Source organism: Megascapheus bottae, chromosome 12, assembly GCF_031878675.1.
Source record: "Megascapheus bottae isolate mThoBot1 chromosome 12, mThoBot2.hap1, whole genome shotgun sequence".
Taxonomy (NCBI): domain Eukaryota; kingdom Metazoa; phylum Chordata; class Mammalia; order Rodentia; family Geomyidae; genus Megascapheus; species Megascapheus bottae.
Window position 1 is genome coordinate 45446421 of NC_143520.1, and position 15289 is coordinate 45461709.

Genomic DNA, 15289 nt, shown 5'->3' on the forward strand with positions numbered 1-15289 from the left:
GTATTGCGTTGAATTTGTAGATAGCCCTTGGCAAGATTGTCATTTTCACAATGTTGATTCTTCCAATCCAGGAGCATGGGAGGTTTTTTTCATTTCCTCAGTTCTGCTGTAATTTCCTTTTTTAGGGTTTTAAAGTTTTCATCAAAAAGGTCCTTTACATTCTTAGTTAAGCTAATTCCTAGGTACTTTATTTTCTTTGTGGCTATTGTGAAAGGACTTTCTTTCCTGATTATTGCCTCGTTCCTCTCACTGTTGGCATAAAGGAAGGCAGTTGATTTTTGTGGGTTAATTTTATAGCCTGCTACTCTTTCAAAGTTTTGAATCAGCTCAAGGAGCTTGGGATTAGAGTCTATAGGATTCTTTAAATACAGAATCATGTCATCTGCAAAAAGGGATAGTTTTATTTCCTCTTTCCCTACTTGGATCCCGTTTATGCTTGCTTCTTGCCTTATTGCACTGTCTAGGAATTCTAGTACTATGTTAAAGAGTAGTGGAGAGAGTTGCCCTTGGGCTTTCTCAAGGCTAGAGCTCTACCACTTGAGCCTCAGCACCACTTCCAGTTTTTTTTTCTATGTATGTGTAACAGAGGAATTGAACCCTGGTCTTTGGGCATACAAGGCAAGCACTCTACCACTAGGCCAAACTCCTGGCCAATATTGGTATTCTTAAATACACATTTATATAAGATTTTATATCTTATAATTTTGTGATTTTTTTCTATATATTGCAATGTGATATCTATAAATACCAGTGACACATTAATTGAATCAGTACTTTACTGATCTAAAACTATTTCATAGGTATTTTAGGAAAATAGACAAGATAAACTTGAGCTATAAAGAGAGTCTTTTAATACCCAGTTTCATATCAACATATCACATATTGTCTTAGAATTCAATTAGTAAATAACACTATGCTAAAAATGATAAATATTACCTAAATTATACCTACAGCTAGTCAGTAAAATTTATTGTTCCAATTGTGCTTTCTGTGGAATAATTGAACTGGAATTGTCAATGGTTGTAAATATGCTTCCACCTGAGGGTGTTATTTCAACCAGCCTCAGGCCCACACAGAGCTTTGCAATCCTTTCCTTTACTGAGCCCCATACAGAGAGCCCTTCTATGGGAAGCCCTCAGCACATTTCTCTCGCTAGGAAATACCATTCTTGCTCAGCAGAGATAGGGCACCCTCTACATTCCTCACAATAAATTATTTGTAGTTTTGCCTAGTGAGGCATTTGGGTTTTCTTTTTTCCTTCCCTCCCTCCCTCCCAACCTCACCTTCCTTCCTTCCTTCCTTCCTTCCTTCCTTCCTTCCTTCCTTCCTTCCTTCCTTCCTTCCTTCCTTCTCTCTGTCTCTTGCTAGCTCTCTGTCTATCTGTCTGTCTCTTTCTTTCTCTTTTTCTCTTTTTATAAAGTGATTTTCCCAGTGTGGATTATCTTTCCCTGTAGAAAAATAAAACTGTCTTCTGGTCCCTGTACCCCCATCCCATTTTTTTTTTTGTAGATTGCGGGGGAGGGGGGTGATCTGATGGCCAGGATGCTGTTCTTGAGCTCATTTGCTCTAGAATCACACACTAGGCCTGTGAGACAGAGTGCCACTTCCAGTTTTCTGGTGGTTTATTAAGAGTCTTGCAGACTTTTCTTCCCAGTTTGGCTTTGAACCATGATCCTGAGATCTCAGTCTTCTCAATAACTGTGATTACAGGCATGAGCCACCAGTGCCTGCCTTTTCCCCATATTTTTATTATCCTAAATTCATTTAAAAAAGGCTTATATTTTATATTTCTCCTCAGACTAAATGCTCAACATTTGTTCAAACTTTTAGTCACCATGAAAATTTGACCTAAATTCCATCCCATATATAAATAGCAAGTATACCAAGTTGATAGAAAAGCTTTATCCAAGATTTCTATACCAATACAAATTTTCTATCTATCTTGTCCTGAGCAGTGAAAGTAAAGTATTAACATTTATACTATGGTTTTCTATTTGCATTTCTCCTTTCTGTTTTATTAAGTTTTGCTTAAAATATTTTAAATAATTTTCTTGCTTATATAAACATACATGAGCATTAATATAATCAATACAACCAAGACAATAAAACTGATTTCTTATCCCCTTTACAATTAAGAAACAATGTCCTTTCCTTCTGTGTTATTTTCTTTGAAATCTATTTTAACAGTTACATAAGTATATAATATATATATGTATATATACTTACACATATAATGATATGTGTATCTTACTATGTATATAAACACTCATGTATGACATGATTATCTTAATAAGTACATAAATATATCCACCTTAGTCAGTTTTATTCTGATTAGTATTAATATATGGTATTCCATTCTATTCTTTCTAAACCTTTGTGCCTTTAAATGTTTATATTTAAAATTAATTTTGTGAAGGAATTAATGGGCACATGGTATTTTTAATCCAATTTTCCAGTCTGCATTTTCTTAACTTGTTTAGACCTTTAAATCTTCTTTTACAAACATTTCATTTAAAAATATTTTATTGGGTAGGAAGTGTGGCCTAGTGGTAGAGTGCTTACCTGGCATGCATGAAGCCATGGGTTAGATTCTTCGAACCCACACACACAAAAAAAAGCTGGTAGTAGCACTGTGGCTCAAGTGGCAGAGCAGTAGCCTTGAGCAAAATATGTCTAAGGACAGTGCGCAGTCTCGAGTTCAAGCCCATGACTGGCAAAAATAAATAAATAATTGTACAAAGAAGTTTCCATTCAACAAAGCAGTTTATGAAGACATTGAGTCTTGACCAACATCACACTTTTCAACACTTTGTATGATTTCCGTTAAATTTTATCTATTTTTGATGTACTTATTTATTGTATTTTATTGTTGGGGTAATGTATAGAGGAATTATAGTTTCATTTGTCAGGTAGGTGGTGTGATTTTTGACCTGTTTAATAATTTTCCATCTTGTCAGGTGCGGTGGCTTACGCCTGTAATTCTAAGTACTCAGGAGGCTGAGATCTGAGGATGAAGGTTCAAAGCCAGCTCAAGCACAAAAGGACTTGAGACTCTTATCTCCAGTTAAGATCTAGAAAATAAGAAGTGGGGCTTGGCTCACGGGTAGAGCAGTAGTAGCCTTGAGCTGAAGAGCTCAGGGACAGTGCCCAGGCCGAGTTCCGAATTCAAGCCCCAGGACACCTCCCTGCCCCCGCACACACAAATTTAATCTTTTTATTGGTTTTTATATTCTCTTTTAATAATTTTTTGTGCTTTGTAGAAAAAGAATATTTTTATTGATTTGTTTTGGGCTGTTGCTTGTTTAGTCTTTAAGATCTTCCTTTGGGGTGATTGTGCTGGTTGATTTATGGTTTATAGGCACACTCCTAATTGATCAAAGTTAGTGAGTTCTATTTGTCCAGTGCCATCCCTCTTAGGTGCCTTTCTTCATCATTAATTTTGCTCTCTTATACTGAAATCAGAAATTCCTACATGAGATTATTGATTTAAAATTTTACATTTATTGTATTGTCATGGCTGTTGGTAGAACAGTAGCAAATAAGTTTTCTGGTTGTCAGTTGGAGATTAGAGCCTAATTGACTTTAGTACCTGGGCTGGCTTTGAATTGTGATCCTCAGATCTCAGCCTCTTGAGTAGCTATGCTTAAGTTTTTCTTTTTTTAAACAAAAGAAACGTCTTGGCCCATCCATTTCCCTGCAAATAACATGATATTATTTTTTTTATAATTGAGTAAATTTCCATCATATATATTCAACATATTTTGGTGCATTTATCTATTTTAGAACATCTGAGTTATTCCCACAGTTTCTCCACTGTAAATTATGCAGCAATCAGCATGAATGTACAGGTGTCATTACTGAATCCTGACTTGTATTATTTTGGATAAATGTGAAAGAGAGGTATTGTTGGAACATACAGTAGGTCAAATCTCTAAACTGCCTTCCACAGTAGTTGCAATAGTTTATAGTCCCACCAACACTCCTTTTGCCCCTGCCCGTCGGCAAAGTTTTTGACAAAATCCCTTGTTGATTTTATCTGAGTTGGCTCCAATTGCAATGTAATTTCACTTGATAGGATGTGAGTGTGTGTGTGTGTGTGTGTGTGTGTCTTAGGGCTTGAACTCTAGGCCTGTGCTATGTCCCTGATCTCTTCAGCTCAAGGCTTCCCCTGGAGCCACAGTGCCACTTCCGATTTTCTCATGGTCAGTTGGAGATGAAATTCACATGGTCTTTAGTGCCCAGGCTGGCTTGAAACTGATTCTCAGATCTCAATCTCCTGAGTAGTTAGGATTACAGGCATGAACCACAGTGCCTGGCTGTTGATGGAATTACAATCTTGTAACATGATGCTCTGTACTAGATGACACAATTTTATAAAAGTATTATGTTTCCATACTAACTATGTATTGGATTCAATGGGAAATAGACAGGAATAAATCAGCTATAAGGTTTGGTGTAGTCTTAGTTATTTAGTTTTAAACAGTAAGCCAGTTTTCAAGCTTCACAGTTGACTAAATCATCCTTTGTAATTGAAGTCATAAACATCATGTTTTCAAATTTGCCTAGATTTATCTCTGATGTAATCTTCCCTTTTACTTTTATGCTAATTTTGTATAGTCCTTTTATTATAGTGATTCATATTAATACATTTTAGTATTAGAAAACAATTTTCCACTTTACATATATACATTAAATTTATGTAACATATATTTTGTATCCATTCATCTGTAGTGGGGCATCTGGGTTGTTTCCACAGCTTGGCTATTGTGAATTGTACAGTGATGAACATGGCTGTACAGGAGTCCTTACCATATCCTGGGTTATGATGCTCAGGGTAGATGCCCAGGAGTGGTATGGATGGGTTGTAAAGAAAGTAGATTTTTAACTTTTTTCAGGAACCTCCAAACTGCCTTCCAGAGTGGTTGTACTAGTTTACATTCCTACCAGCACTGTAGTAGGGTTCTTTTTTCTCCACATCCCCACCAGCATTTGTTACCTGAATTCAGAATATTGGCTATTCTGATTAGGGTAAGGTAGTATCTTAGTGTTTTTATTTACATTTTCTTTTTAACCATGGATGATAAGCATTTTCTCATATGTTTCTTTGACATTTTAACCTCTTATTTTGATAAGTCTCCCTTGCCCAATTAGCGATTGGTTTGTTGGGTTTGGAGGAGATTAGTTTCTTAAGTTCCCTGTAGATATTTGGTATTAACATTTGTCTGGTGTGTTACTGGTAAATATCTTTTCCCAGTTGACTGTCTGTCTTTCTACTTTAGTGGCTATGTCTTTGTCTGTGTAGAAAGATTTTATTTTTAGTTATCTGTTGTGACCTTAGAACTCTGTTCAAGAAGTTTTTGCCTGTACCTATGAATTCCAGTCTCTCTTACTCTATCATGTAGCAGTTTCAGAGTTTCAGGTCTGATATTAAGGTCTTTGATTCATTTTGAGTTAATATTCATGTATGGTGACAGGCTAGGATCAACTTCTAGCTTTCTGCATGTGGCTGCCCAGTTTTCCCACCTCCAATAATTGAAGAAGCTGTGTTTATTCCACTGTATATCTCTGGCTCCTTTGTGATATGACTGCTTTGAAATATTTTATTTCAAATAATGATTCTCATAACATATGATCATTTTAAATTTTCATTTTTTAAAGTAAATATAGCTACTGATTAAATAACACTGCTAATGGGTGCCAGTGACTAACAGCAGTAATCCTTGCTGCTCCAAAGTCTGAGATCTGAGGGTCAAGGTTTAAAGCCAGCCCAGGCAGAAAAGTCTCCAATTAACCACCAGAAAATTGTAAGTGGTGCTATGGCTCAAAGTTGTAGAACACTAGCCTTGAGCAAAAGTTCTCAGGGACAGTGCCCAGGCCCTAAGTTTAAATCCCAGGACCAACAAAAAAGGAAAACTTCTACATGTATTTTTTCTGAAATATTTGTTTAAAATTTTAATGATATTAATTAAAGCTATGTGGAAAAATAGACAAATATTACTAGCAAATATAACACAGCAGCTGATTCTGTGATTCAGCTGAGAAATGAAATGATGAGCTTAATTTGGAGTTGAAAATGTACATTGAGACCTGAGGTTAGCAAAACTTCCACCTGGAGCCTAAGATAGTCAATGAGGAAAGGGGAGCTATGCTAAAAAATATGACTAGATATTGAAGCCCTTTCAACTTTACTCATGGAGGTAATTATTTATCATTTATATTGTTACTTAAAATTGAGTGGGCTTCTTTGAGTTTGAGACCTCTTGTGATATTTCTAAGGCTTGAAGGTTTAACTATATAATCTGAAGAACACATCAAGGCTGAAATCCTAAGATGACTGACAAAACATGTAATTATATTAAGCAGTTTTGAAGATTGAAATGGGATAACACAATGCAATAAAATTGCATTAACCTTACTCTTTTATAGATTTGTTATCACATGAAATAATTGTGTGCCACAGGTGAAGTGGCTCAGAACAAATCACAGAGGTTGAGATTTTTAGTAAGAGCATCTTCTGCCCCTCTTTTTATTTTTTCTTTCTTTTCTTTATGGTTATTTTGTCACATTATCCTTTCAATTTCATTATATTCACAATCTGCAGAAATATTTACTGCAGGGCTGGGAGTTTGGCCTAGTGGTTAAAGTGCTTGCCTAGCATGCATGAAGACCCGGGTTCGATTCCTCGGTACCACATACATAGAAAAAAGCCGGAAGTGGTGCTGAGGCTCAAGTGGTAGAGCTCTAGCCTTGAGAAAGTCCAAGAACAGTGCTCAGGCCCTGAGCTCAAGCCCAAGACTGGCAAAAAAAAAAAAAATTACTGCAAACAGGGGACCTGATGAGTCCTTAGTAAAGTTGAATTGCTAACCCAACCACTGATTCTCAAAGTCTTTCTGTTTAATAAATTTGTTTCTCCATCATATTTTGAAATAAGGAAAGTCTCAAAAGCCATTTCTATATTATGGGCCTATTAAAATTATAATACTCATACTTTAAAAGCAGTGTTATAATGCTTGGTAAGTGGAAGTTCTGAACCAATTGTAATGCATGGAAAAACTCTTGTCACTAGAAAATCATTATATTTTTAGTTTAATGAAATCAGAGCATCCTACATTGAGTATTGATCTTGTTTTCAAACATAACAGATGACAAAAATATTCTGATTGGCTACATATCACTAAGGTGAATTTCAATTTTGAAATTCATCTAATTAGACATTTTGAAAATTAGATCATCTTTACTTGGAACTTATAGCTGATTTTTGCCTTTAACCAGGATGCATTTTCAAAAAAATTCCACATTTTATTTTGCATTCACAGAGTTAGTATAAAATGATTGGAAGGAAGATAAACAATTAAAATTGAATTTTATTCTAATTCTACTCCTTGTTGATTTCCTTTTAAACATAAAAGTTACTTCCCTGAAGTAAATCAAAAAGAATAGAATTTTGGATTTGATTTCTAAATACGATCACAAGAACTTTATTCCACAATTTTCACTAATATTAAGACTTAGAAAGTATTTAGCTTCATTAGGGTCTATATCTGCATATTTAAAATAATAATAAAGCACAATGTCTTCTGCAGGAGCAGAGAGTTATTCTTCTACCAACCCTCTAGTCCTGGGGAAGCTGAATTCAGTACTCATCTTTTATATTCTAATAAAATTGTGTTGGAGGGAGGGTTTTCGGCTTTTTTTTTCTTTCTTTCTTTGTCTTTTTTTTTTTTTTTTTTTTTTGGTCTGTCATTGGACTTGAACTCTGCCTGGGCATTGTCACTGAGCTCTTCAGCTGAAGGCTATCACCCTACACTTGGTGTCACAACATGACTTCCCATTTTCTGGTGTTTAATTGGAGATAAGACTCTCATGGATATGTAGTTCCCAGGGCTGGCTTTGAACCTTAATCCTCATATCTCAGCCTCCTGAGTAGGTAGGGTTACAAGTGTGAGCCACTGAGCCGGGTTGTTCCTTTCTTTTCATCTATTTGTCTGTGGAGCCACGATCAGAAATGTCAGAAAGTTCTCCAATCCACTTCTCTTTCTTTTCTCTCCTTGCCTCCCCTGTCCTCCCCTCCCCTTTCCCTTTCCCTTCCCCTTCCCATTCCTCTCCTCTTCCTTCCCCTCCCTAGACCTCCCCCCTCTCCTTATCATTTCCCACCCTCCTTCCCTTTCCTTTCCTCTCTCCTCCCCACCCCTCCCCTTTTCTCCCTCCCCTCCTACCTCCTGCCTTGCCTTCCCCCCTCCCCTCCCTCCCTTCCCCTCCCCTCCCCCCTCTGTCTCTGTCTCTCTCTGTCTCTCTCTGTCTCTCTCTGTCTCTCTCTCACTTTGTTATCTGATATATTGAACTTATTTGTATTTGGTTATTTGAAATTTGATAGGGAAGGGGGGAAAACCAAGAGGGGGGGGGAGGGGGAGGGGGGAGGGGAAAGGGTACCAAGACATGTGAAGGGGTATCAATGTATGTAAAGTAATGCACCTTCTATCTGGAAAATATCATGTAACCCTTTTATTAATTACAATAAAAATATGAAAAAACAAAAAACAACCAAATAAATCAGTTAAGTGACAATGACAAAGCACTATATGTAAATCATCTGAAAATCTCTTAGAAGTAGATCTTTTCATGAACCAATTATATCAGAATTTTTGAAGTTAAGTACGGAGTATATATTTTTTTTAATAATTCCCAAACTATTGATATCCAGTAACATAAAAATTTAAACAGAACCCACTAGAACTTAGTTTCTAAAATATATGAATTTAGCAATCAGTCCCTTACTCAAGCATTTATGTAAAAAATATAAAAATTCTTCCAGGAAATTTCCAGTCAGATGCTGGATTGCAAACAAATCTCGACAGCGTGGTTTTCATTTTTAATAATGTATGGTTTTCCTAGTTAAAAAGTATGTCATGATGGTGTTTAAAAAGAACATTTGAATAGCAACCCATAAAACTAGCATTATTTTCCATTATGTCTCATGTCTTTTAATGTTTGTGTGAACATTGGACATAGCAAAATTAGTGTGTCCTCAATTCTTTATATGTTTTGTAGGACTTCTTGAAGGAAAAAAAATACATTAATAAGAAAGGAAAAGGAAACTCAGAAATTTAGTATCATGTATTATCTCTCTTATAAATTAAAATTAATCCAAAATAAGGACAGATCTCTAGAATAGATCTGAGCCATTCTATACTTCCAGCTTAAAATCATCTTCTCTAAACAATAGGATAGAAAAAGACCAAAGTAAGATAAGTATGAGTAAATTCACTATAGAACAGAGGTAAGGTTTATTATGCAGACTTAGGTCAATGCCCTCTCACCAATGAGTCTCTAGTGATCTAATCAACCCTATTTTCCTGGTGTAGTAAGACCTGTATACAAATATGATATTTCCTTTTTAATTGTACTATCACTTTCAAATGAGAACATATCTCAAATTCTTTCAAGGACAGGTTTTGCATCTGAAGTTCTCAAACAATAAGGCCAAATAATTCTTATGCAGTAGAAAAATATTTGAGGCAACAGATTCTCATTTCCTACAGTCATGTTTTGGGGTGGGATATCTATGTTCTAATGTCCGTCAAAAAGTCTGAAAGAAGACTTTGTATTTGTGATCATATATTTAAACTGTTTTTCTTCTTTAACACAGTTCTATGTAACTATCATATTTAAAATGTATACATGTGTATATATATACATTGAACTTTCTTAAAACAATTGATGATTTGATGAAAGTTTTATTTCACTAGCTTCAAATTATTTTGAGTAGTTCTCTGGTATATAGTATGGAGTCATGTACTAAATATTTGTTATTTGCTTATATATAATTAACTTCATTTTTCCTAAGCTTTTTAACCTTTAAGGTAATGTAATAATTAAAATAATTGCTCCTGTCTTTATTTGCACAAATTTTGCTGTGTTCACTTTCAGTCAGTGATAAGAAGCTAGAACTATTTCCAAGAATAATGAGAATAATGATTATAATTTTATTTATTCATTTATTTACTTATTTATTCATATATTTGATTTGGCCAGGGTTATGGTGGTTATATTGCTTCAATGATCTTAAAATCAGATGAAAAACTTTTTAAATGTGGATCAATGTTAGCACCCATCACAGACATGAAGCTCTATGGTAAGTATATCTTGCAGACTGATCTAATCACATGTATTGATTTGTAAAAAACAATATCCCAATGCAGAAAAGCTCAGTTCAGCTCATTTATCATGTCTTATTAAAGTCTATTTGAGTTGTTCATTGCATCCATGATTCAATTGATTTAATTGCATCATGACAATTAAATTTGAAATGTAGAAAGGAATAATAGATTAGGCTGCATTTTTGGTTTATTTTTAACTTTCTGTCTCTTTGGGTCACAGCCTCTGCTTTCTCTGAAAGATACCTTGGTATGCCATCTAAGGAAGAAAGCACTTACCAGGTAACTAACTTACAAATAGCTAAAAGCATTGCTTTGTCTAACAATGAGCTCAAATTGCTTTTATAACTATAGATTTGTAAACAGAATTATCTGTGCTTTCTTTTGTAGGCATCCAGTGTGCTGCATAATATTCATGGTTTAAAAGAAGAGAATATATTAATAATTCATGGGACTGCTGACAGTGAGTATTACATTTGGTGCTACTTCTGTTTGGGAACTGACCATTTAGGATGGAATAGATGTTAAGACTTTTCCAGGAGTCTTCTAATATATCTGCAGAAAAAGAGAGCAGGAAGTAGCTCAGACACATAACGGGAAGTTGGAAGAATAAATTCAAGGCTAAGAGAACAGGATATAAATCAGAAACCTGACAGCAAATAGGAAGAAAAAACTCAAGGCTAAGAGACCACAACCGCAAATAGCACAAGTGCAGAATTTTTCTATGATGAGAAGAGTGGCCTGTCTGTACTGTAGAACACAGTTGCCACTGGCTACTTAGGACCATTTTGTAATTTGTATTTATCGTGAACAAAGTACATGTTGTTTACTGTTCAAAATAATTCTAATTAAATAGTCAAATATGGACATTGGCCATGACTACAATATTATACGACACACCTCAAGAGGAAAATATGTTATAGAGAATGGCAGGCAAAAGATGCCCACAACAGATGAAAGGCAGTCAGGTCAATCACTTCAGTGGACAATAAAGATGTTCCTAAAAGGAATTTGTAGAGCTTCTGCTTAGTTTGGTCTCCTTAAACATGGAGAATGGGAGCAACTGTTATAACTATACCTTTATTACCTTTTGTGGTACCTTAAACAAAATACTGAATAGTTTTAGCTCAATTTACTGCTGACAAAAATGCATGCCAAGATAGAAATATCCATCTGAGGCTACCTGGAAACTTAATGTAGAGAATTTAAAGCCATAAATCAGTCTCCTAAATGTTGAACTAAGTGCTGAACTAAATGTTGGTTTTTCTATGTGATAAATAATATCCTCAAATAATGTAGCTCTTACATTTAATTGGGGCCTACTAATACTCTGCATTCTTTTGAAACATTCTAAAATTATGAATATTCTAAAATTTCTAAAATATTCTAAAATTATGATGTTACAAAATTAAAGTCTATTCATAAGAATGAAGCTTTGAAGCTGGGCATGGTGACTCATGCCTGTAATCCTAGCTACTCAGGAGGCTGAGATCTGAGTATAGTAGTTCAAAGCCAGCCTGGGCACTAAAGAACATGAGACTCTTATCTCCAATTAATCATTAGAAAATGGGAAGTGGGGCTGTGGCTCCAGGGATAGGACAGTAGCCTTGAACTAAAGAGCTCAGGGAAAATGTCCAGGCTTAGAATTCAAGCCGTGTGACCCCCCACATACAAAGAAGAATACAGCTTTGACATAATGCTTAGATTTTGTGAATGCAAGAGCATAGGAGATTTTTGAAGGACATTTGAATTTTGCTTTAGCTACTTAAGACCTTACATATAGGTCAAGAGTAGTAATAAAAGGCACTGCTTTTTAACTGCCAACTCTCTGTGTTAAAATGCACTCATGATACTTTATATTGTCTCATTTATTTCAGCAAAAATATTGTACACTAGGAATTACCATTCATTTAATGTATTGGAAAAATAAATACTAGAAGAAGCACACAACTATTAGTAAAAGGAGGTTTTTGCTTATTAAGGTTCTTATTTACTATATACTGAAGCCTCATTCATGTGATTACATAGCATTGTAATTTAAATTATTTTGTCTCTGGCTAGCATACTAACATAGCTCATTATTATTTTACATTCCTCTATTGATATGTGTTTGCATTATGCTAATTAAGGCTTTTCCTACTTGACTTATTCAGTTCATCTTGCTACTCACCTATCTGATAAAATAGAGAGATTCAGCAGTGATTACCTGGGAGGAATCACACCTGCATATAACACATCACAAAACACATATGTCCTGGTAGAATACAGATGCTGAGCCAACGACAATATACTATTAGTGTTAATATTACCTATAAAAATTATGAGCAGTTTGCTGAGAGTTAGACTTTAAGTTCCTGCTAAATCCTAAGAAGGAGAGAAATGGGTCACATTCATAGACTTCAATAGAACATTAATAGAAAAAGTAATCCCACTGAGAAATTCATCTATACCATTATCTTTTCAGTTGTATTTATAGGTATTACGGCATTCTTTTTCTTTATCTTTTCTTACAAAAGTACTAGATGGAAGGGACTATTTTACCTGAGTAAAATTCACAATCTTAGTAGCTTATAGCACCTAAGCATTGTATGTTTATTTAGAGTTTTCATGGTTATTTTTCCCATTGTTTTTATTAAGGAGAATCTTGAAAAATTCTTGGATTTATTTAAAATACGTTTAAATACTTGTTTTTTTTGTTGTGATGTGCTTTGTAGTATGATGTTTGGACAACATAGAACTTGAGCACTGAAAAGCTTTAAACTACTAATAAAACTTTCATGGTTACACAAAACAGATATAAAATGTTACTTTGAAAGTTACATGAAGATGGATAGCACCTAAAGGGATAGCCCAATTCTTCCACAAGCAAACAGCAGCACAGAAATATCAGTGGTTGGCTGAAAATTTAATAATTATTTCAGTCAACTTTATTCCCAAATTCAGTGTTGTTGATTATTTCTTAGTATTTAGACCATGTGTTCCTGCAGAAGGAAGGTGGCATAAGCTCTTGCTGGATAATTCAAAAGAATAAAAATGTATCTAATTATCATCCCTGTACAATCAAACTTACTCATAGTTGACTTATCTAATGTGATGTAAAAGTAATGTCATGTCTAACAATTGTTTCTTAGTTACAACCAAGTATTAGTCTTAGAAGTATAGCATGCAGGTAAAGTACTAATTGTCTTTGAAAAAATAATGAAACAAAATTGATTGTAATAAAAAAAACCTATTTTAAATATCATAATTTAATTTCTTACAGCAAAAGTTCATTTTCAGCACTCAGCAGAATTAATCAAGCATCTAATAAAAGCTGGAGTGAATTATACTATGCAGGTGAGTCACACTTTAGAATGATGTTGTATTATTCAGCTTTCACACTAACACCTGAGCTAATCCACTGATAAATGGAAGAGGCTGAACTTGGCTCATCATTATGGAGGTTCTATCCCCTGTGACTTTGGACTTGAGGCAAAGCAGCACATTTTGATAGGAAAATGGGGAAGGGAGCACAATGGCCCCATCACAAGCAAGGCAGCTCAAAAGGGAAGAAGGTAATGGGAACACCATTAATGACCTAAAAATCTCTTAGTAGGTCCCATTCCTTGGAGATTCCCCTGCCTCCCAATATTAACAGAAACATTGAATATCCAGCCTTTAAAATACATATTTGAACAAGATAGTCATGGTCCAAATTATTCCAAATATATTTTTTTAATTTGTGTGTGTTTATTGTTTTTCTCCTTATTGCACAATTATTCCTCTGCTTTTTCTTTCCTAATGGTGCCACAAAGAACACAGCTTCTTTCATTATTATAATTTCACTGTTGTTTTCAAGGATGATTTTTAGGGAACAAAGATTGTGGGGGGGTTGCCCTAATTGCACCAAGAATGTGTATCAGAATATGCTTTATAAATCATTTTTAAAATGTCTTCTTTTTCTGTAACCTTTTATTCTTATAATTATTGAGTATTTCTCTGTGAATTTTCTATTTCCTCTATGTCCCTTTTATCTTTTCTCTATTTTCCATCACTCTTACCATGAAAAATAGGAGGGAAACAAGTACCTAGAAGAACTATTACAAGAAAGGACAATATTGTTACCATTTAAATGGTATCTTCGTGTGTTTAACAAATGTTTGTCAAAGACCTTCTGTATTGTTTTGAATATGCTAATTAAAAACAAAACTTTTTTGCTATCAAGAAGCTTTCAGCTTGATGGGATCATAGATTTCTCAACATTGAAATAATTTAGTCAGTTTTGCCTTGCTGTGGCAAAATATCTGAGGTGGTCAATAGTACAGAGGAACTACTTATTTTAGTTGTAAAATTTTCAAATGTTTATGGTTTCTAATTTCAAAAGTTTATGGTGTTAGTTTTTAGTTTATGGTTTCAAAAGTTCAAGTTTAGAATGGCTTGGTCCCAACACTTCAGGTCTGTTATGGTATAATATATGGCCAGTTAATAACAAGGTGGCTAGGAAACAAAAGGAAGATAGACAAAGCCAGAATCACAATATTATTTTCAACAAGCACTTCCTCATGAATTGACTTCCTTCTATTAGTCACATCCAAAGGAACCACCACTTCTCCAATAGAGCCACAGCAAGAGGACTAAGCCATTATCATGGAGGCTTTGGGAAAACATTTGAGAATCAGACTATAAGTTTATCCATGGTATAACTCACATCTATAATACTAGATACTCAGGAGGCTGAAATCTCCAGGATATCTGTTGAAGACTACCCCAGGTTGAAAGTTCACTAGACTCCATCACCAAAATAACCAACAACAAAATAAAACAAATGAACAAAAATAACAGGGTGGGAAGTGTGGCTCAAGTGTTTAATCAACTACTTCCCTAACAAGCTTGAGGCCCTGGGTTCAAACCTAAGTACTGCAAAAATAATGCAAACCATCACATTCTACTTTAGCCTTCTATCATTTGATAATGCCTAAACTATTTAGCCTATCTCTAGGAATCCTCAGCGCTTTAACTGTTCCATCAGAGATGAAAAATTCATGTCTGAAATCTCCTCTGTGATTCAACACAGATTCAATTGTGAACTCCCGTAAAAGAAAAGAAAAAAAAATGACCATACTAAAATAACAATGTTGAGACCTTATAAATGTTGC

The 15289-nt window shown here is 34.7% G+C and overlaps 1 protein-coding gene across 2 annotated transcripts in view; it reads left to right on the plus strand.

Annotated features, from left to right (window-relative positions):
* The window catches only part of Dpp10 (dipeptidyl peptidase like 10), a 636241-nt gene that overhangs the window by 616062 nt on the left and 4890 nt on the right, over positions 1–15289 (plus strand). For both annotated transcript variants that reach the window (XM_090342925.1, XM_090342926.1), the window contains exons 22-25: positions 10033–10132; positions 10378–10436; positions 10545–10617; positions 13417–13490. In XM_090342925.1, the coding sequence (XP_090199051.1) occupies positions 10033–10132; positions 10378–10436; positions 10545–10617; positions 13417–13490 (306 nt within the window). The remainder of the gene's footprint in view (positions 1–10032; positions 10133–10377; positions 10437–10544; positions 10618–13416; positions 13491–15289) is intronic.